At 39.5% G+C, this 24,386-nt stretch overlaps 1 protein-coding gene across 34 annotated transcripts in view; it reads left to right on the top strand.

Annotated features, from left to right (window-relative positions):
• The window catches only part of LOC123757622 (CLIP-associating protein 1), a 714,204-nt gene that overhangs the window by 603,267 nt on the left and 86,551 nt on the right, over positions 1 to 24,386 (top strand). For 30 of the 34 annotated variants that reach the window (XM_069326976.1, XM_069326979.1, XM_069326973.1 and 27 more), the window contains 3 exons: positions 5,642 to 5,842; positions 6,524 to 6,690; positions 13,224 to 13,337. In XM_069326976.1, coding sequence (XP_069183077.1) covers positions 5,642 to 5,842; positions 6,524 to 6,690; positions 13,224 to 13,337 — 482 coding nt within the window. The remainder of the gene's footprint in view (positions 1 to 5,641; positions 5,843 to 6,523; positions 6,691 to 13,223; positions 13,338 to 24,386) is intronic. The other 4 variants (XM_069326971.1, XM_069326980.1, XM_069326969.1 and 1 more) reach the window with 1 other exon arrangement.

Below are 24,386 nucleotides of genomic sequence, written 5' to 3'. Positions count from 1 at the left end.
GATACTATTCAAATTTCTCTTTGTCCATAGCCTGTCATTTGTGTATACAATGTCAATACTTATTCATGTAAATGTATAGCTAGCTGGCCAGCTGTTGTTACTGTTACATTCCTGCTTGACTCTTCCCTGCTCCCTGCTTGACTCTTCCCTGCTCCCTGCTTGACTCTTCCCTGCTCCCTGCTTGACTCTTCCCTACTCCCTGCTAGACTCTTCCCTGCTCCCTGCTTGACTCTTCCCTGCTCCCTGCTTGACTCTTCCCTGCTCCCTGCTCGACTCTTCCCTGCTCCCTGCTCGACTCTTCCCTGCTCCCTGCTCGACTCTTCCCTGCTCCCTGCTCGACTCTTCCCTGCTCCCTGCTCGACTCTTCCCTGCTCGACTCTTCCCTGCTCCCTGCTCGACTCTTCCCTGCTCCCTGCTTGACACTTCTCTGCTCCGTGCTCGATTCTTTCCCTCCCCCCCACCCCCCCACCCCCCATGTTTAACTCTTCCCCCCCTCCTCACTCTTTTTCCTTGACTCTACCCTCCACTAATCAAAGGGCATTTGGAAACAGTTATTTTGGAAAAAGAATGAGATTAAATTGCAGTTACCCTCTTCCCAGAAAATATCTAAATATACTTGGGAAAGGGAAAATGTTTTTGATCAACAGACAGGTGTTTCCATTCTGACATGTGAAGAACTTTACTTGAAGAAAGAAAATGCAATGTCCTATACTGTTCAGAATTTCACGTCCTATACTGTTCAGAATTTCACGTGAAAGCCAAAGAAAGCTAGAGAGAGAGTGTGCCAAACAGGAAAATGGGTTTGAAGGAATGTTTAGTAATTTTTTTAGACCTAGTACAAAAGTTTCAAAGGGTGGAACATAGGGAATGTTTGATATGGAAACTTGCAGAATGGAATATGCACAAACCAGAGACACAGCTTTGACTACACTCCAAACCAGAGCTACAAGTATGAAAGGCAACAACACTGCAACAAGAAGTACAGGTCAAAGCAAACACACTATGTCCACACATAATGAACCTCCCTGAAAAATCTGTCAAAATACAGCGCACAGAGTAACACCATTTATTTTTTCCAAATTACAAGATCTAAAAACAAAAATGAAAAAAATACTGTTCATAAATGGCCTCCTCAGAGAGGCAAATACCGTATTTGGAGCTTTTACAGAAACCCATGCATGGGAATACATGAAACTGTGAGATGTCAGTGTCAATGTAATTTATATAGATGTGATAAGGGTAAATATGTCACATGGAGTATGTTTGAATATTGGAGAGGATCATATATATATATTCATAGCTCCAGAAATCTACAAATGATGTGGTAGAGGTACTAGAAATAAAAATAGACCAAATAAACCTAGTTATTATTCTAATATTCAAACTGCTGGATGGACGGTTGAGGAATTCACATCCCTGCAAACACAAAACGTAACTGGCCCTGTTTTCCACTTGTTGCATCAAGATGTAATAACTTTATTACAAGTTGTAAAATTTTTATGACGTATTAGAGCATTGTTACAAATTGTTATGTGTTAAAACTTGTTCGAATGTTGTAGCAAAGTCGTAGTCGTCATGTGCTTGGCGGGAGAACAGGTAAACAAAATGGAGAAGAGCTTCGATAATCTGGCATGTCCAATAACAGATAATATCTTGCTTGTAGACTTTAATCTATCCAGTCTGAGATAGAGATTAGCAAACAATAATGGTATACCAGGAAATCAACATGGAAATATTCAACCACAGGTCAGAGAACTTAGTTTGTGAAAAATTTTTGCTCAACCAGCTAATTGCAAAGCCAACTAGGAATGAAAATTCTCCTGATCTGATATCCACAAACAACGAAGAAATAATAGGGATATTACAATTTCAGATACTAGCTACTCGGATCACAAGCTCATTGAAGTGCAAACTAACATCAGTACTTGTAATAGGGCCAAAAGATTATAAAACGAGAGCGGTTATTCATTAAATTAAATTTTAATAATAAGAAGATTGACTGGGAACAATATACAGAAAACTTGCAAAACCCCCACACTCTGAATAGAACAATTGATATCCAAAGCATACAAAGTCTACTTCAAATACTTTCTCCCTTTGTGGAAGATCAGAAATAGGACCAATTTAGAGAATTCAGGCAAGTGCAGAAGTAGAAGAAAAATAAAACATTATTCTGGAAGCAATCATACCAGATTAAAAAATTTATTTGGAATTTAATGCCAAACAATAGATAAAGAACATTGCAAAGTATTTCTTCACGTATGTGAAATTAAAATAAAAAACCTCCACCAATATTGGACCAAAACTTAAAGTGAAAGTTCATGTACAGCAGATAACAAAGAAACTAGTGAAATCCTAAAGATCAGTATGAGGCTGTTTAGTACCCTAATAAACAACATGAAAATGGAAGATCATGACAGTTTTTTTATGAATGTTACCAAATCCCTGAAAATCTAACCAGTATCAATATGAATGTTGCAGATTTTGAAAGAGAAATTAACAATCTGCCCATGTGCTCTGCCCAGGTCCAGACTCTTGAAATTCCTTATTTATAAAGGCCTAAAGTGCCAGTAACATGAATGCTCAGTGTAATTTGGAGAAACTGCTTGTATATAGAGAAGATACCAGAAGCACCTAAATTACCAGATATACCGTAGTTCTGCTACACAAGGGAGTGAGCAGAGCATTGCCTAAAAATTATAGCCCAGTCACACTAACATCATACACAATAAAAGTTTCTGAAAGAGTGACACGAGTCAGATCTCCAGTGTTATGGAGAACAATGACCATGTAACATCCCCCAAATGGGAGTAAATGTAATGTATTCAAAGGGATGCACTGTAAACATACTCAAATGAGCCCTCTGCTCTGTCTATCAAGTTGGAACATTAGTTAACGGCTACACGTTCACTGTTGCTCTTACTGTAAACTTTAGCAACAGCCACCCCTTGTACTTGATGTTTGACCAACAAGTGCCATTGGTACAAGAATATTGCTACTACCTGCTCCCTGCTCGACTCTTCCCTGCTCCCTGCTCGACTCTTTCCTGCTCGACTCATTACAAGTACTTACACTCTGTATTATAACCAAGTTTACATAAGAAAATCTTCACACTGCCACCACCTTCTTTTAAGAACCATGTAATTAAGCTAATTGACTGCAGAGCCGGACCAGTCAATAGCAGTAGAAATACCAAGAATCTAGATCCCTAATTAATAAAAATGAGGGAATTAATTTAAATGCATCTTAAACTAGACAAGGGGGAAAATGTTACTCTGTGAGGGTGCTTGTAGGACCACATGAAGCTTACAACACAATAAATCAAGATCTTGAATATCAGAACTAAATTGAGGGGGAAATTGTTTAAACACACAAAATCATTAAAATCTGTTTATTAACACAAATATATGTAATGTGCTTCCTAGCCTAATAATTCCCTAATCTTGAGGCAATGATATGAAAAATATAATTGTATTAAACTCAAAACAAGACTTAACCTTCTACCTCTGCAAATAACCCCCCACCAAGATGTTTCTGGCTCTGGGAGTGGCCTCTCCTCTCTCCATGTACCGTCCAGTTCACACTGACTAGACCTAGCTTGCTTATTCAGCAAGCAAGCCTACTGACTGGCCTCACCGATTGCCACAGTTTCCTACCGAAACTAATTAATATGCACTAGGGAAATAAAGTGACTATTTTAAAATGAATTGTAAAGTGATTATCTGACTGAATCTCAATTCAGAAATGATGATAAATATATAGTCAAGTGAACCAGAATATGTTGTTAAGTACAATATTGAATAGACCACGAATTTCTCTAAATTAAGGAGTTAATAAACAAAAGAGCCTGTGGTAATTTGCTGCTGCGGGGGATAACATTTTGACCTGTGATGACTCGATGCACCTATGCCAAATCCACATAGTTATACTGTACATGCTAAAAACTCATTATCACATCCCTCTGACTCCCCATCTCTTTAACTAGACTACTCCGTACTCCCTTGCTAGTGAATACATTTGTACAAGACTCGGATATTAAATACTCTCACTGTGAACTAAATAGTACACTGACACATGGCAATATTTCCTTAGGAGGTTAAGTTGGTAGCCGGACCGTCCGCTTCTTGACCCGAGGTCATCGTGTTGCTGCCCCAACTATGACAAACCCTCCCTTATGTACTAAATTGACCGGCTGGCTATGCATGACTATAAAACTTCACTCCTCCTCTAACATATAATAAGAGGTGCAGAGACTATTCTCTACCAGGGCAATGGTAAGCCAGAGCTCTGTCAAAATACACACAACACTAATAATCTCTTTCCTTTGCATTGACATGTTATATCAAATTAGGTCAATGCTCTCCTCTCACTCAACATTGCTGGCATGTAGGTGTGCAGGGCACTTACCATACAATCCATTCAATAAGAATGTCTCTCTAACTCCAGCTAGGTTGTTACAACCATCACAATCCAGGTCAACAGATTTAGAGCTGGAAGATCATGCCTTTCTGAATTAATCAACAACTATTGGGGAGACCTGTATTGGGGAGAGTCTTTATCTGGCATAGTCCAACCGGGCTATGGTGGATATGTGGGCCTGGCTGGGCTTGGGGAATAGAGGAACTCCCAGAAACCCATCAACCAGGTATGACAAAATCACAGAAGCCTTGGAAGAAAAATGAAATGCAGATGTGGTATGCAGAATTTGCAAAGGCATTTGATAAATATGATCATAGAGTAATTGCCCATAAAATGAGATTAATAAGAATAACAGGTAAAGTAAGGCAATGGATACAGTATTTAAATTCCTGTCTAAAACAGAATGCAATGACTAAGAGTCAAATAAAATCAAGTTCAAGCACAGTGATAAGTTCCGTACCCCAGGTCACAGTCCACAGCCCACATGGAAGCTTGTGGTTCTCTGGTTGTAATTCATTTGACCAAGAAATGATACATTGGTAAACTTGTAGAGTTGGGACAAAAGATAGTGTTCTTTTCTGTCATGTTAGGAACTCTTAATCATGTTATAGATTGGTCTTCCATATTCATCTTGCCTGGCTCTACTCTTCAGAGATGCTGTGTTGTCAAATTGGCTCTGGTGCACAACATGCCCAGCATAAGTCTTAGACCTGGCTTTGTTGCTGTTAACTCTTCCCTTTCACAGTATATACTTGAATGCTCTATCCTTCTTGACAAACATAATCTGGCAGCTTTAGTCCCTCTAGGCACTCTTTCCTTTTCTTACATTGCTAGCTCTTTGTTTCTTCCCCCATTTGGCCTCTTGCAGTTTTCTTTATCATATTTTTGCCTTTTAATATTTCTAACTTTTTCTTATATATATACCTTATCCCTCATTCTTCTCCTTTCTTTTACTTCTAACCTTTCCTATACTTTATCTTATTTTTTAATTCATACATCTTATCTTGCTCTTATTACCTGTCATTTCGCACTCTTACCAATCACCTCACTCTCTTACCGTATTTAAATTGACATTCTCTTTCACATTTTTTTCCATTACTCGACTTAATAATGTTCCAGGATGGTCCAAAATTTGTCAATTCTCCACTTTCAGATTTGTGGTTTGGGTATATATATTAAATCTAAATTAAGGTATATGATATTCTGTATTTAACCTTTATAGCTGGCAGTAGAAGTGGCTCACCATCATCACGGCTTAGTTATGCTACATACTCTTCGCCTGGAGACTCGGGCACCTTAGGGCGTTCTCGCCGCAGAAGTGGTATTCCACGTTCTACTGGTACTTCACGCGAACCATCACCTAACCGTTACAGTGGATTAAGTGGCATATCACCTTCTAAATCACGTTCAAGATCAATTTCGGGTAAATATATAACATTTATCCATATCTTAGTGTATTTAAGCACTCCTGAATGCGTTTATAATTTTTCATTTGTATTTGAAAATATTAAATTAATAAACCCCTTTGTAACTCCCTGAAGCTTTACTAAAATGGCATCTGACTACTAGATCACATCAGCTGTAGAGCCTGTGTTCAGCCTACCGGGTTCCAGAGCCAGAACCTGGAACCTAATTTGAATCTTTGGCTATTTGAAGTAGGGGTGGGGTCCATACAATTCAGATTACTGAGCATTGACAGTATTTGGGTATTGCACAAAATCAATTGTGTTGATGAGCCACATGGTGAAGTAATGATTTACTCTTTGTGATTTTGGGAATATTTTTTTGAATATCGTTTGATTATATAATTTTTAAAATAGTCATATATAAGTTTGTTTAAAAGATTTTATGCATTGTACAATAGTTTAAAATAAAATAAAATTGTTAACATTACGGTGTCCTGACAGGCAGGCCAGGCCTGTCAGCAATCCTCAGTGAAATGAACATGTTTGTTCCTCTGAATAATTTGAACAGAACACAAACTGTTCAGACTATCCAAGAATTCATTAGAGTGCAGTTCATGTGAGTGGGTAACCACAATATTTAAGTACTGTTACTGTACTGGCTATTTTTTTTTTAATGTAAATACTGTACTTGTTTTCAGGTGCATCAGAAATGCCTCCCCAGGTGCCAGGAAAATCAAGACAAGTGATGGCTCAGAAAATCTTGCAGCAAAGCCGTGAAGCAGAGAGTGCGTTAGCAGATGCTCTAGTTAGTCTACCACCTGGAGGAGTCCTTGTGAGTACCAGTCCGTGGTACATGAGTCTGCATGTAGGTAAACATTTTAAAGTGACAAACGCTCTATCTATCCACAACACAAGTAAATGTATTTCCTTCAGAATTTCCATAGCATTTTATTAGGTGCATCGATATGCATGTGTGTGTGCTCTGTCAGGCATGACTTAGTTTTGTTTAATATTCTCCATTCACTATCATTATTCATCTCTACTTGTTTGATAGTATTGTGTGTGTCATGATCATTGTTGATATTCTTTTTATATTAAATGTAAATTACTTATGCATTCTGCTTTTGGAGTTTGATATTAATACAGTACTGAGAAGGGTAGTGATCCATGATTGACGTAACATCTCTGGCTAACAGTATCTTATTTGGTCTTTTTGTGTTTTTCTATTTCTTCACTACTCAAATGTATAAACATTAAATCAGTTGTCTTTTTCTAACTTATATTGTATTAATAAAAAATGCATCAGAGCTTTCATGTGGATTATAATGTATTAACTGATGATTGTTAAGTAGCACTTGTCCACATTCTCAGTCAATTTCATACACATTTCTCCTCCATGTTTCTAACATTACTAACTGTTACTGTGATACATGAAACCCTGTTTGCTAAACCTTGGCTTAACGTAAATTTAATTGTTTAGTAGAAAATTCAATAATGTCGATTATTAACTGTGTGTGTAAATTATGGTTTCCTAAATATAGTATGAACTAGCTCAAACGAACAATGGTACATGTGGTTCGGCCACTTTGTTGCTTTGGAGCATTTGTTCAATCTGTTTATGGCACAATTAGAAATTGTGAAGCTCTTGGATACCTGGATAAAGGTATACTTTATACGGAAAAGGGAACAGGAAGGATGCTCTAACTACCGTTCATGCTTTGTAAAATATTGGACAGTATGATCAGGAAGAAGTTAGTAGAGCATCAGGAGAAAGCAAATTTTGTAATGGTGAGTCAACTTGGATTTAGAGATAAAAGTTGTATAGCAACCCTGATAAAATTTGATAGGGTTGTTAAAATATTACAAGAGGGAAGGTGCTGAATGGCTTATGTTTTCCAAGACTGTCAAGAATCCTTTGATACCATCCCTCACAAAGGCTAGTGTATGAAGCAGTCAGGGATATTTCAAGGCACATAACTTGATTAGGGGTGCCTGACAAACAGGAAACAGTCATAGTGAGAAATAGCAAGCAGTTACTGCAGGTCTTAATACATTATTTGGATTTATATTCTTCCTGATCTGTGTGAATAACGTTGCAAAGGAATAAGCTTCTATACGTCAGTGCTTACAGGTGATGCCAAGCTGATAAGAAGGGTAAGAACTGAATAGTATTGGAGGTTATGGCAAGACAACCTAAACAATCTACAGGATTGGGCAAACAACCACTGTACTGTACTAGAATTTAATATATGTAGCTATAAAGTATAGTGATGAAAATTAGGAGATAAGAAAGGCCTAGATGGCATTACAACATAAAAGGGAGGCAACTGCATTAATCAGAAAAAGTGAAGGATATAAATGTGAATGTAACCAGATTTAATGATGTAAGCACAAACCCACACAGTTAAATCAGCAGCTGATGTGAAACTACTAATTATACATCTTTCCTCAAAAGACTTGAACAAGGAATCCTTCACAACTATACAGTTCCTGTGTTAGACCAGTTCCAGATTAAGCCTGTGCAGTACTATCATGAATTCTCTACCGCATGAAAGACCAGAAATTTCCTATAGACTGGTGCTAAAAATAAAAAGGCTTATCTATGACGACAGGTTTATGGCCCAGTGTCACTTACACTAAAGAACAACCAAAGCAAATGTGATCATTATGTACAAGATACCAAGGCAAAACACAAGGTGGATAAGGGTAGTCTTATTTCACTTGGGATGAATAGAACTAGGGAGTACAGATGGAAGTTGCATTTATGAACTGAGTATGGGTACTCAGGTATTGAGTGGTAAACACTTAGAATTAATTGATGACAAAAATAAATTAACTGATTGAGAAAAGTAAATGCACCAGTTACCTAATAGCTAATAAAGTCCGGACCATCAACCGTGAAGAGCTGAGTCCCCCAGGGTATTGTGCTTGCTCCAGTACTTTCTCTCATCCTCATATCGGACATAGAGAAGGACACGAACTATAGTATCGTATCATCCTTTGCAGATGACACTAGGATTTTTATGAGAGTAGACAACATAGAGGACACAGCAAACTTCAGATCAGATGTAAATCAGATCTTTCAATGGCTTACAGAAAATAATATGGTATATAATGAAGATAAGCTTGAGCTCTTGCGCTACGGAAAAAATTAAAATATAAAAATGGAAACCACATACAAAATGCAGTCAAATCGTAACATAGAACAAAAAAGCAATGTAAAGGATTTGGGTGTACTGTACTCATGTCAAAAGACCTTTTCTTTAAGGAATACAATAAAGTAGCCGTCACAATTGAAAAAAAGGAAAGGTTGGATAACAAGAACCTTTCAAACTAGAGGTGCTATTCCAATGATGATACTTTTCAAGAAGCTAATACTCTCTAGAGTGGAATACTGTTGCACAATGACAGCCCCTTTCAAAGCTGGAGAAATTGCGGACTTGAAGAGCATGCAGAGATCTTTCACTGCTAGAATCCACTCGGTAAAACATCTAAACTATTGAGACCGAATAAAATGCCTAAATTTGTATTGTCTTGAGCGCAGGTGGGAGAGATACATATTAATTTACTCATGGAAAATAGTAAAGGGGCTGGTCCCAAATCTGCACACAGAAATAACATTACATGAAACCAAAAGTCATGGCAGTATATACCGAATATTCCCCGTTGAAAAGCAGAGGTGCAATAGGTACGCTGAGAGAGAACTTTAACATCAGAGGCCCGAGACTGATGAACATGCCTCCACTACACATAAGTGGCATAACTGGCCGACCCCTCACAGTGTTCGAGAGGATTTGATAAATACCTCCAAAGGATACCTGATCAACCAGGCTGCGAGCAACCAACATCCAACAGCCTGGTTGACCAGTCCAGGAACCAGGAGGCCTGGTTGTGGATCAGGCCGGGGGATGGGGGGGGGTGGACATTGAGCCTGAAAATCACTGCAAGGTAACTTCAAGGTAGCCAGGAGACTGTGCCTTAGTGCCAGATCTCACTTCTTGTAGAAAGTCGTTTCAGTACAGTACAAACGTCTTTTCGCATCACACACTTAATGTTCATTTTGTAGAATATATGTATGTATAGAGAATGAAAGGAAGTTAAGTGAACGATTTTGTATTTTTAAGGTGATTATATAATATTTATGTTGTAAAGTTTGCTGGCACCTGTTATATATAGTGCATATCAAGGCTGTACCATTTTTGAGTATCCGTCTTCTTTAAGCTTTGACTTCTTATATTGCCCTCCTATTTCTCCTGGGTTGATGCCTACCCACCACATTATAATGGACAAAGATTGGTATTTAAGAATTTTTTTGATATGTAAATAAGCTTGGCATAATGAACTGGGGATCCTTCCATGATCAGCTTGAATGTTTTAATATATTATGTTTTAGCGATTATAATTGTAGTTCCTTATTGTTATAGTGTATTAAATTGTAGTTTAATTTTTATATTTATTTAATGATACTCTGTGAATCATAAGATATTCCAGCATAGATCAAGAATACTATCTTTCACAGCCCACAAGTGACTGGACCACAACTACAGTAGTTTGAATTTTAGAAAATTAAAGCAATAAGATTTCATATGCAATCCTATATATATAGACATTTGAACTAACCATATTTTCTGTGGGGAGCCCCTACGGCTCCCTGGAGCTTATCGGGCTAATGTATGTTATATTAGACCAGAACATTAGCTATGGAGTTCAGACCTACCAGGGGCCAGCTTCAGAACCTGGCCCCTTCAGAGAGGTTTCAGGGAGCAATGGCCCCTGGAAAACCCCCCCCTTGTGGTTGGAGGTTTTCCTTATCTGCCATCGACCGGGGTTAGACACCCAGAAAGGTAGGCATAATGAAACAAACCCCACATGGTAAAAAACTAAAAAACTGAACAGAGGTAGAAACACTCTACAATCCCAAGGAAACAAGCAAACAAGCAAACTTCACAATTTATTGCCACGCCGATTGTCCGCGCAGCCCTCCTAGCACCAGTTCGTAAGCTAATGTCAACCGGGACAAACGCTTCTCTGGCCTCAGTTTCCTAGGCAGTGTTTGCCTTCGTGGTGTTCACTGCCGTGTGTTGTGTTGTGCAGTGGCCAGGTGTTCCTCATCAGTACCGGGGCTGCATGCGCGTAAGGGCTTCCTTCTCTAAGCACCCTGTGAGTACTGCCCCTGTGGGACAGGGTTATCTTCCCTGGGGCGTTCGGAAACCATTCCCATAGAGGCTCTTGCTGCTTGGCTTATGCCTCGCCCTTGGGGCCAGCTAGGGCTTGGGGCCCTTGTTTGGCCTTGGGTAGGGACTGGTGTTGTGCTGGTTCGGGCGTCAAGGTGTTGCGTGGCCTGTCACCTGCGCTTGCAGTTCTGGGGCTGTTTGCCCCAGCCTGGGTCTTCTGCTTCTGGGCGTTTTTTTTTTTTGTCCCTCTAGTCTGCCTGCTTCCCACATTTGCTGGTGTGTTTTTGGCTCTATTGCATCAGTCACGGCTCCTTGGTGTGGTGGCCATTTTCTTTTCTGCGGATAACTCTCCGCTTGGCCACCAGGGCGGTGCTGTTGTTTGTTTACCTCGGCCGGGGTGTGGGAGCTTGCATTTTGGGTGAGTTTTTTCACTTTCAGGGGTTTTATCCTCCTGTTGCCATTTCTCTGCTTTTCTGGGGTTATATGCCCATCATCTGTTCCTCTGGGAACGCTTGGGTGTTGGTTTTTACACCGGTTTTTGCATTTTGTTTGTTTTGGGCTTGTGCCCTAGGGTTTGGGCTCAGTGTCCCTGTCTGTTTATGCTTGCTCCCACACCTTGTCCCCCCGGTTTTCGGTCTGTTTTGGCCATTTCCCTGGGGGTTCTGTTTGGGTGCTGTGCTTGGCCCTGCTGTGGTATAATTCCGCCGGCAAATGTGGTAGTTTGGGCTCCCCCGGGTTCGATTCCGGGTTCCTGTGGGTTCCTTGGTTTTGTTCCGGAGGTTTCTTCCTCTTGGGCCCCCTTTGTGGGTTCAGGGGGCTTTTGTTACCTCGTTTATGACCCGGTTCTGCCGTCTGGGGTTCCGGGGTCTTCCTGGCTTGCAGGCTGATCTTTCTGGGTCTTGGCACATGTTGTGGTCGTGCCGGGGCCTTGGGTTTTTGTTGTCGTGGTGGGCCTTTTGGTGTTGTTTTTGTGCTCTTGGTGCTTCTGGCTCTCCTCCGGCACAGAGGTTTCTGCTCTTTTGGTACTGGTGGTAGGTTCGTACACTTACAGCCTTGCTCCGTCCTTCTGGCGAAGGCTGAGTCAGCTGCTTTCCAGAGGGGTCATTGGGTTATTGATGCTTGGTTGGTTCGGCCGGGAGTGCGACATGTGTTGTCCGGTTGTGGTTCTAAGCCATTACCTGCGTGCTGTTGCTGGGGATGCTCTGTTGGTTGATCCGGTTCCCCTATTTCCCTGTTTCAGGGCTCGGGTCTGCCAGGTCGTCTGCAGTTTTCTTTAGTCTACCGGCCTGCGGTCTATCCTTCCGCCCGTGCTGTTTGGACGTTTGCAGCTTTCGCTGCCATGTTTGGTGACGTCTATGGCTCAATTTGGGCGCGAGGATTTGGGGGTCGCACAGGTTCCTGGCCACCTGTTCATTTGTGAGCGTGTCTGCTCCTATTTGTTCTTGTGTTGCTTTGGGTTGCAGGTTGCTGCCTGTTGTCTCAACTTCGCGTTGTGGAATTTGTAGCAGCCGCTTCCCAGGTCAGACATTTCTTTTCCTTCTCTTTGGGTATGAAGCTCCAGGGAGCCATAGGGGCTCCCCACACAAAACTAGCATTGACTGTAATGAAACACCATTTTCTGGGTGAGCCCCGGAGGTTCCCTGGCAACCCTTCCTTCTACCGGTCGGCGTTTTTTTCCCGTTGGTTGAAGCTTAGCTTCCGAACTGGTGCTAGGCAGCCGACGCGGTAAGGTTCGGGGCCCCCCCTCCCTCTCTCGTGGTGGGGAGGGCTGCGCGGACAATTAGCACGGCAGTAAATTGTGATGTTTGCTTGCTTCCTTGGGATTGTAGGGAGTTTGTACCTCGCTATTCGTTTTTTTTATTTAGTTTCTTACCATGTGGGATTTGTTTTGTTATGCCTATCTTTCTGGGTGCCTAACCCCGGTCGATGACAGATAAGGAAAACCCCCAACCACAAGGGAGTTTTCCAGGACCATTGCTCCCTGAAACCTCTCTGAAGGGGCCAGGTTCTGGCGCTGGTCCCTGGTAGGTCTGAACTCCATAGCTAATGTCCTGGTCTAATATAACATATATTAGCCCGATAAGCTCCTGGGAGCTTCCGGGGCTCACCCAGAAAATGGCGTCTCATTACATTCAACGCTGGTCTTTTTAAACTTTTGGTGGTGTTTGAAAGAGTAAGAACAACCTTCAACCAGCTGCATTATTAACTGTATTTTTGCACACAGCGATCTCCAAACAGAAAGATGTACGCAAAAGCCTTTGAGGACCAGTCTGACAATGACAGTGAAACATCCAGCGTCTGTTCTGAGCGTTCTTATGATTCCTGCAGGAGAAACGATGTAAGTGTTTTTAAGTGTTGTACTATATTGCCTTAACAAGGAAAAGGGAAAGAGGGATTCCTTACATCATCTAAATACTGTACTTTTACCAATGATGATTAGTAATATTATTATTATTATTATTATTATTATTATTATTATTATTATTATATTTTATTATAATTAATCCAAGAATAAAGAGCATAATATGTACTAAAGTTTGTTAATTTTGTGGTAGCTTGTCTCAGTGAAATTAAATATAAACTTAATAGGAAGGGTTCCATAAGTAATACATTGGTTTGGTACTAGTGGTTTATTTTGTAATTTGAATCTTGTATCTTGTGTGATATGTTCCTGTATATCTGATGTATCATATATTGTGTGACAGGATAATGCCCATTTAGTTGTCTGATACTTCAGTGTGTTTATTCCTCTCATACACATGTTTTATTCTCTAAGCATTCACAATAATCTTGATATCCTAATGTATTTCTTCCTTGTATTCAGACTTCATTATAATCATTTCATAATTTTGTTATGTATGAATTAGAGAATAAGGGTGACTAATACATTATCCATGACAATCTGTTATCAAAATTTCACTATGCAGATATTATTTCTTACGCTCAAACTTAATAACAATTTTGTTGTAAATATGTGTGTGTGTAATTACCTAAGTGTACAGTAGTTACAGGCAAGCTACACAATTGAGTGTGTATATGTGTGTGTGTGTGTGTGTGTGTAATTACCTAAGTGTAATTACCTAAGTGTAGTTACAGGATGAGAGCTACGCTCGTGGTGTCCCGTCTACCCAGCACTCTTTGTCATTTAACGCTTTGAAGCTACTGACGGTTTTGGGCTCCACCACCTTCTCACTTAACTTGTTCCAACCGTCTACCACTCTGTTTGCGAAAGTGAATTTTCTTATATTTCTTCAGCATTTTTGTTCAGTTAGTTTAAATCTATGACCTCTTGTTCTTGATGTTCCAGGTCTCAGCAAATCTCCCCTATCAATTTTATCAATTCCTGTTACTATTTTGAACGTAGTGAGGCCTGGATCTTGTTTTTAAATCTATGACCTCTTGTTCTTGATGTTCCAGGTCTCAGCAAATCTCCCCTATCAATTTTATCAACTCCTGTTACTATTTTGAACATAGTGAGGCCTGGATCTGTTTTACATTTGTCTGCTATACCTTTCACAAAGTTACTTTCTCTCCTCACTGCTGTGTAATTATTTCTTGCTTGTTTGTAATGCTGATGTGTTTGCTGGTTAGACCTCTTCCGATGTTGAACCCTTTTTCTTGTCTTTTCCCCTCTGGCTCTCTCACAATTTCTGTTGAACCAACCCTGTTTCCTAGGTCTGCATCTCTGTTTTGGTATGAATGTTTGTGTGCCTTCATCGTATATTTCACAAAATTTAGGCATACATCTCATTTACTTTCTTGCCTAGCAACCAGTCTGTCCAATTCAACTCATTAAAGAATGAGTGCTAAGTTCTCCATAGTGTCTTCTCTTGAAATTGAGTTTATCAACTATTTCAATGTCCCCATTCTCTTCTAGATTATATCACAAAGCATATTTATTTTTGTTATTATATAACACAATTAATAACAAAGTGTGTGTGTGTATGCCTTTGTGCTATCTGCATCAGCTGTGCACCTCTTTTTGCTGAACATGACTTTGATACTTTTCTTAATTCTAGCACTGCTTATTAATTTTCATTTGTTCATGGAATTATTTAGGAGCTCCAGGGAGATTATCTCCAGGAGCCTATCCTAGAACAGGAATAATCCACAACATTAGAGCACTATTCCCAGAAAGCATTGTCAACACAAAATTGTAGGCACAGTCACCATTTTCCACTTAGTCATATCAGTTTATTGTTTTATACATCTTGCACAGTTTAGCTTTAGCATTGTAACTGTCTAACACAGTAGTCTATGCAACATTGTACTTGACACATATTTGGTACTTGAATAGGTTATTTATTTTTTCAGTATTTCTGCATGATACTCATCACAGCATGCTTGCAAACCTTGTTTAACTCCAACATGTGCAACTTTGATTTGTTATAATGCTATCTGTCTCCATAATATTTTGGTCTAAAATAAAATAAATGAAATAAATGTAGAGGTTCAGTAATTTCCTAAGGGTGATTACCAAAGTGCAGTTACAAGATGAGTGCTATGCGCGTGGTGTTCAGTCTTCCCAATACGCTTTGACACTACTGTACTGATGGTTTTGGCATCCACCATCCACTTGTCTAACCATCTACCATTCTGTTTGCAAAAGTGAACTTTCTAATGTTTTTGTTTTCGTAGCCTAAATCTAATGTCTTGTTCTTGAAGTTCCAGGGCTTATGAATTTTGTTTTATCAATTTTGTTGATTCCCATTACTATTTTGTATGTAGTGATCATATATCCTCTTTTTCTTCCATCTTCCATCTTCTAGCTTTGACATGAAATGCTTGCATGAAATGAGATCTCTAGTCTCTCCTTATAGTTCTCATCTTACAGTTCCAGAAGCTATTTTGTTGCATGTCTTCCACCTTTCTAGTTTGTTGATGTGTATCTTGAGAAATGGGCACCAAACTGCTGTTGCTTATTCCAGTTCTCATTTACTATCGAGCTCCTCCTTTGACCATGTGCTGCTTGGCGGTGGACTATATGCATTTATGATCATTAGTTTATCATCCTCATGGCAGATCTCTAGTGCTATTATGTTAACTTCTTGTGGATTGGCAGTCATTATTTCGTTCACCTTTAGGTGTTCTTTCACCACCACAGCAACGCCACCGCCTTTCCTAATTTTTCTGTCCCGTCTCCAAATTAAGTAGCCCCTTGGGAATATGACCTCATTTAAAATAACATCTTCAAGTTTTGTCTCCGTCAGTGCAACAATGTCTGGTGTCTGCAGCTGTATTACATCACTTAACTCCAGTATCTTCGATCTCGCTCCATCTATGTTGTTGTATGCAATCTTTAGGAACTTGTTCCCCCTCTCCTTATTCTTCACTCTCTAATGATTTTGTTGGTTTGCCTTCATGTACCACTTTACTGGTCTGCCTACCCCTATCACTTTGTAGAAAAAAGAATTGATTTCTTCTTCATTCCTGCTCTCATTTAAACGTTTTGCCTCGGCAAGGTTCAGTTTCAGCTTCTCTCTATCTTCTTTTGAAAGATCTTGTCTTAACGACCACATTTTCCCATCCTCATCACTTTGTAGTTTTCTAGCATTCCTTAGTACTTCTTCCATCTGTTTGGCACCATTTAGGGTGATCCTCAAAGGTCGATCTTTCCCTTTTACGTATCTGCCTATTCTCCTGTAGTCGCAGACATTCTCTATGGTAATAAGACCTTCCACGAGGCCAACAATTTTATCTACTACTTTCGCTATTTCTACAGCTCTTTCTGACCTAGATGTTATCTCCTTTTGTTTGCAACCAAAAATTATCAGGGACTTACTCCGATCAACTGAGTTTTTCACCCACTTCGGGTTAGATGCCAATTCTTTTCTCACTTCTAGCCTAATGTTTGTTTCATCTTGGTTGCTGCAGTGTTTGGCTTCCTTTACTGCTTCTTCAATTTTTTCCTTCTCCTTGACCACTTGTGCATAGGTGAGTTGCATATCTTTCTTGCACTGTTCTATTCTCTGTGTAACTTCCTCCATCTGTGCTGACAAAAGCTGTTTCTCCTGTTGAATTTCCTTACCTAACCTATTGTAGTCATTTATGTTTAAATTTACTTTAACTTCTTCCAAAGCTATTTTTAAGAGTTTATTTTCTTCTTCCATGACTTTGCAAATTGTTTCCAATTGATTCTTATCCTTGCACAAGTCTTTCACTAAACCCTCAAGACATAAAACTTTTATTTAAATGGTCATTACTTTCTTTCAATTTACTAATTATTTCTACATGAGAGTTCACTATAGTATCTAATTTTACCAACTTGTTGTATAGACTGGTTATATCAATGCTTTCTTCATTGAATCCAGCAAAATCAAGCTCTGTTTTGTATTTTCTCTTGCCTGCGGCCATCTTGAATGATGTTCTCTGCACTGGAAACACTAGGGCAACTTTTTCTCATCCAATTTTTCACTTCCCTTAGCACATTCCTGTTATGTCACCTATTTTTCAAAAGCACTATACCTTTATGTTCTCTGGGACACCACTCACTATCATCAACCTGTACTACAATACTTAGGATTGTTGAAATATGCTGGAGCTCCTCTGCTGCAAGTGTTGACCCTAGGGGTGTCACCTTTTGAATGTGACTTCTGTCTTCTAGTTTTGGTGTGTGTGTAATTACCTAAGTGTAGTTACAGGATGAGAGCTACGCTCGTGGTGTCCCGTCTTCCCAGCACTCTTTGTCATATAACGCTTTGAAACTACTGACGGTCTTGGCCTCCACCACCTTCTCACTTAACTTGTTCCAACCGTCTACCACTCTATTTGCGAAGGTGAATTTTCTTATATTTCTTCGGCATCTGTGTTTAGCTAGTTTAAATCTATGACCTCTTGTTCTTGAAATTCCAGGTCTCAGGAAGTCTTCCCTGTCGATTTTATCAATTCCTGTTACTATTTTGTATGTAGTGATCATATCACCTCTTTTTCTTCTGTCTTCTAGTTTTGGCATATTTAATGCTTCTAACCTCTCCTCGTAGCTCTTGCCCTTCAGTTCTGGGAGCCACTTAGTAGCATGTCTTTGCACCTTTTCCAGTTTGTTGATGTGCTTCTTAAGATATGGGCACCACACAACAGCTGCATATTCTAGCTTTGGCCTAACAAAAGTCATGAACAATTTCTTTAGTATATCGCCATCCATGTATTTAAATGCAATTCTGAAGTTAGAAAGCATAGCATAGGCTCCTTGCACAATATTCTTTATGTGGTCCTCAGGTGATAGTTTTCTATCTAGAACCACTCCTAGATCTCTTTCTTTATCAGAATTCTTTAAAGATTTCTCACATAATATATAGGTTGTGTGGGGTCTATGTTCTCCTATTCCACATTCCATAACATGACATTTATTAACATTAAATTCCATTTGCCAAGTGGTGCTCCATATACTTATTTTGTCCAGGTCTTTTTGAAGGGCATGACAGTCATCTAAATTTCTTATCCTTCCTATTATCTTAGCATCATCAGCAAACATGTTCATATAATTCTGTATACCAACTGGTAGATCATTTATGTACACAATAAACATCACTGGTGCAAGAACTGAACCCTGTGGTACTCCACTTGTGACATTTCTCCATTCTGATACATTGCCTCTGATTACTGCCCTCATTTTTCTATCAGTCAGAAAATTTTTCATCCATGATAGAAGCTTACCTGTCACCCCTCCAATATTTTCCAGTTTCCAGAACAACCTCTTATGTGGAACTCTGTCGAAAGCCTTTTTTAGGTCCAGATAGATGCAGTCAACCCAACCATCTCTTTCCTGTAATATCTCTGTGGCTCGATCATAGAAACTGAGTAAATTCGATACACAGGATCTTCCAGATCGAAAACCATACTGTCTGTCTGATATTATATCATTTCTCTCTAGGTGTTCTACCCATTTAGTTTTGATTAGTTTTTCCAATACTTTCACTATTACACTTGTCAATGATACAGGTCTATAATTGAGGGGGTCTTCCCTGCTGCCACTTTTGTAGATTGGAACTATGTTAGCCTGTTTCCACCCGTCTGCTACGATTCCTGTACACAGGGATGCCTGAAAGATCAGGTGAAGTGGAATGCTGAGCTCAGATGCACATTCTCTCAGAACCCATGGTGAAACGCCATCTGGGCCAGCTGCTTTGTTCTTACCGAGCTCCTTGAGCATTTTTTCCACTTCGTCTCTAGACACCTCTATGTGTTCTATGTTGTTCTCTGGAATTCTTATTGTATCTGGTTCCCTAAAGATTTCATTTTGTACAAACACACTTTGGAACTTTTCGTTTAGTGTTTCACACATTTCCTTTTCATCTTCCGTGAATCTATTTCCCATTTTCAACCTCTGAATATTATCCTTTACCTGCAATTTGTTGTTTATGAATTTATAGAATAGACCTGGTTCTGTTTTACATTTGTCCGCAATCCCTTTTTCAAAATTTCTTTCTGCCTCTCTCCTCACTGCCGTGTAGTTGTTTCTCGCATCTTTGTATCGCTGGTATGTTTGGGGGTTCGGCCTCTTCCTGTATTGATTCCATTTTTGTGTCTTTCGGTCTCTAGCCCTCTCGCAATTTCTATTGAACCAATCCTGTTTCCTAGTTCTGCATCTCTGTTTTGGTATAAATTTTTTTGTGCCTTTATCATATATTTCACAAAACTTGACATACATCTCATTCACTTCCTTGCCTAGCATCAAGTCTGTCCAATTATACTCACTAAAAAAATTTCTAAGGTCACCATAATGTCCTCTCCTGAAGTCTGGTTTTTCAACTGCTTCAACCTCCTTATTTTCTTCCAGCTTATAACGCATTGCATACTTTATTCCCAAAAAGACATGGTCACTTTTACCCAAGGGAGGAAGGTACTGAATGTCAAATATCTCTTCCTCCTTCCTGGTAAATATCAAATCTAGCATGGAGGGAACGTCCCCTTCCCTCATCCTCGTAGCTTGTTTAACATGTTGATACAAGAATGTTTCCAGGATGAGGTCTACAAATTTACAGGTCCAAAAATCTTCTGTTTTAGCTTCATATGCTTCCCAGTCTATGGATTTCAAGTTGAAGTCACCGACTATCAACAGTCGTGATCTATCGTTATCCGCTCTCGCTATAATCTCTCTCATTATTGTTATAAGACCTTCACGTTTACTATCTAGCTCCTCCTTTGACCATGTGCTGCTTGGCGGTGGACTATATGCATTTATCATCATTAGTTTATCATCCTCATAGCAGATCTCTAGTGCTATTATGTCAACTTCTTGTGGATTGGCAGTCATTATTTCCTTCACCTTTAGGTGTTCTTTTACCAGCACAGCAACGCCACCGCCTTTCCTAATTTTTCTGTCCCGTCTCCAAATTGAGTAGCCCCTCGGGAATATGACCTCATTTAAAATTACATCTTCAAGTTTTGTCTCCGTGAGTGCAACAATGTCTAGTGTCTGCAGCTGTATTACATCACTTAACTCCAGTATCTTCGATCTCACTCCATCTATGTTGGTGTATGCAATCTTCAGGAACTTGTTCCCCCTCTCCTTATTCTTCACTCCCCCTCTCTCTATTGATTTTGTTGGTTTGCCTTTATGTACCACTTTACTGGTTTGCCTACCCCTATCACTTTGTAGAAAAAAGAATTTATTTCTTCTTCATTCCTGCTCTCATTTAAATGTTTTGCCTCGGCGAGGTTCAGTTTCAGCTTCTCTCTATCTTCTTTTGAAAGATCTCGTCTTAATGACCACCCTTTCCCATCCTCATCCCTTTGCAATTTTCTAGCATTCCTTAGTACTTCTTCCATCTGTTTGGCACCGTTTAGGGTGATCCTCAAAGGTCGATCTTTCCCTTTTACGTACCTGCCTATTCTCCTGTAGTCGCACACATTCTCTCTGTTTGTAAGACCTTCCACGAGGCCAACAATTTTATCTACTACTTTAGCTTCTTCTACAGCTCTTTCTGACCTAGATGTTATCGCCTTTTCTTTGCAGCCAAAAATGATCAGGGACTTACTCCGATCAACTGTGTTTTGCACCAACTTCGGGTTAGATGCCAATTCTTTCCTCACTTCTAGCCTAATGTTTGTTTTATCTTGGTTGCTGCAGTGTTTGACTTCCTTTACTGCTTCTTCTATTTTTTCCTTCTCCTTGGCCACTTGTGCATAAGTGAGTTGCATATCTTTCTTGCACTGTTCTATTCCCTGTGTAACTTCCTCCATCTGTGCTGACAAAAGCTGTTTCTCCTGTTGAATTTCCTTGCCTAACCTATTGTAGTCATTTATGTTTAAATTTACTTTAACTTCTTCCAAAGCTATTTTTAAGAGTTTATTTTCTTCTTCCATGGCTTTGCAATTTGTTTCCAATTGATTCTTATCCTTGCGCAAGTCTTTCACTAAACCCTCAAGACATAAAACTTTGCTATTCAAATGGTCATTACTTTCTTTCAATTTACTAATTATTTCTACATGAGAGTTCACTATAGTATCTAAATTTACCAACTTGTTATGTAGACTACTAATATCAATGCTTTCTTCATTGAATCCCTCAAAATCAAGCTCTGTTTTGTTTTTCCCCTTGCCAGTGGCCATCTTGAATGTTCTTCTCTGCACTGTAAACACTAGGGCAACTTTTTCTCATCCGATTTTTCACTTCCCTTAGCACTTTCCTGTTATCTCACCTATTTTTCAAGAGCACTATACCTTTATGTTCTCTGGGACACCACTCACTACCATCACAGTGTGTGTGTGTGTGTGTGTTTGTGTGTGTGTGTAATTACCTAAGTGTAGTTACATGATGAGAGCTACGCTCGTGGTGTCCAATCTTCCCAACACTCTGTCATATAACGCTTTGAAACTACTGACGGTCTTAGCCTCCACCATCTTCTCACCTAACTTGTTCCAACCGTATACCATTCTGTTTGCGAAAGTGAATTTTCTTATATTTCTTCGGCATCTGTGTTTAGCTAGTTTATATCTGTGACCTCTTGTTCTTGAAGTTCTAGGTCTCAGGAAATCTTCCCTATCGATTTTATCAATTCCTGCTACTATTTTGTAAGTAGTGATCATATCGCCTCTTTTTCTTCTGTCTTCTAGTTTTGGCATATTTAATGCTTCTAACCTCTCCTCGTAGCTCTTGCCCTTCAGTTCTGAAGGTAGGTGTGTGTGTGTGTGTGTGTAATTACCTAAGTGTAATTACCTAAGTGTAGTTACAGGATGAGAGCTACGCTCGTGGTGTCCCGTCTTCCCAGCACTCTTTGTCATATAACGCTTTGAAACTACTGACGGTCTTGGCCTCCACCACCTTCTCACTTAACTTGTTCCAACCGTCTACCACTCTATTTGCGAAGGTGAATTTTCTTATATTTCTTCGGCATCTGTGTTTAGCTAGTTTAAATCTATGACCTCTTGTTCTTGAAGTTCCAGGTCTCAGGAAGTCTTCCCTGTCGATTTTATCAATTCCTGTTACTATTTTGTACGTAGTGATCATATCACCTCTTTTTCTTCTGTCTTCTAGTTTTGGCATATTTAATGCTTCTAACCTCTCCTCGTAGCTCTTGCCCTTCAGTTCTGGGAGCCACTTAGTAGCATGTCTTTGCACCTTTTCCAGTTTGTTGATGTGCTTCTTAAGATATGGGCACCACACAACAGCTGCATATTCTAGCTTTGGCCTAACAAAAGTCATGAACAATTTCTTTAGTATATCACCATCCATGTATTTAAATGCAATTCTGAAGTTAGAAAGCATAGCATAGGCTCCTTTACACAATATTCTTTATGTGGTCCTCAGGAGATAGTTTTCTATCTAGAACCACTCCTAGATCTCTTTCTTTATCAGAATTCTTTAAAGATTTCTCACATAATATATAGGTTGTGTGGGGTCTATGTTCTCCTATTCCACATTCCATAACATGACATTTATTTACATTAAATTCCATTTGCCAAGTGGTGCTCCATATACTTATTTTGTCCAGGTCTTCTTGAAGGGCATGACAGTCATCTAAATTTCTTATCCTTCCTATTATCTTAGCATCAGCAGCAAACATGTTCATATAATTCTGTATACCAACTGGTAGATCATTTATGTACACAATAAACATCACTGGTGCAAGAACTGAACCCTGTGGTACTCCACTTGTGACATTTCTCCATTCCGATACATTGCCTCTGATTACTGCCCTCATTTTTCTATCAGTCAGAAAATTCTTCATCCATGATAGAAGCTTACCTGTCACCCCTCCAATATTTTCCAGTTTCCAGAACAACCTCTTATGTGGAACTCTGTCGAAAGCCTTTTTTAGGTCCAGATAGATGCAGTCAACCCAACCATCTCTTTCCTGTAATATCTCTGTGGCTCGATCATTGAAACTGAGTAAATTCGATACACAGGATCTTCCAGATCGAAAACCATACTGTCTGTCTGATATTATATCATTTCTCTCCAGGTGTTCTACCCATTTAGTTTTGATTAGCTTTTCCAATACTTTCACTATTACACTTGTCAATGATACAGGTCTATAATTGAGGGGGTCTTCCCTGCTGCCACTTTTGTAGATTGTAACTATGTTAGCCTGTTTCCACACGTCTGCTACGATTCCTGTACACAGGGATGCCTGAAAGATCAGGTGAAGTGGAATGCTGAGCTCAGATGCACATTCTCTCAGAACCCATGGTGAAACGCCATCTGGGCCAGCTGCTTTGTTCTTCCCGAGCTCCTTTAACATATTTTCCACTTCATCTCTAGACACCTCTATCCGCTCTATGATGTTCTCTGGAATTCTTATTGTGTCTGGTTCTCTGAAGATTTCAATTTGTACAAACACACTTTGGAACTTTTCATTTAATGTTTCACACATTTCCTTTTCATTTTCCGTGAATCTGTTTCCCATTTTCAACCTCTGGATATTATCCTTTACCTGCAATTTGTTGTTTATGAATTTGTAGAATAGGCCCGGTTCTGTTTTACATTTATCTGCTATCCCTTTTTCAAAATTTCTTTCTGCCTCTCTCCTTACTGCTGTATAGTTGTTTCTCGCATGTTTGTATCGCTGGTATGTTTGGGGGTTTGGCCTCTTCCTATACTGATTCCATTTTTGTGTCTTTTGGTCTCTTGCCCTCTCACAATTTCTGTCGAACCAATCCTGTTTTCTGGCCCTGCATCTCTGTTTTGGTATGAATGTTTGTGTGCCTTCCTCGTATAGTTTTAAAAATTTGGCATACATTTCATTTACTTCCCTGCCTAGCAACAATTCTGTCCAATTACACTCATTAAAAAAATTTCGAAGTTCCCCATAGTTGCCTCTCCTTAAATCGAGTTTATCAACTGTTTCAATGTCCCCATTTTCTTCTAGATGATATCTTAAAGCATATTTAATGTCTAACAGGACGTGATCACTCTTTCCCAAGGGAGGAAGGTACTGGATGTCAA

Source organism: Procambarus clarkii, chromosome 19, assembly GCF_040958095.1.
Source record: "Procambarus clarkii isolate CNS0578487 chromosome 19, FALCON_Pclarkii_2.0, whole genome shotgun sequence".
Lineage (NCBI taxonomy): Eukaryota > Metazoa > Arthropoda > Malacostraca > Decapoda > Cambaridae > Procambarus > Procambarus clarkii.
Note: the sequence above shows the minus strand (reverse complement) of the source record. Positions and strands in the feature narration are given on the sequence as shown.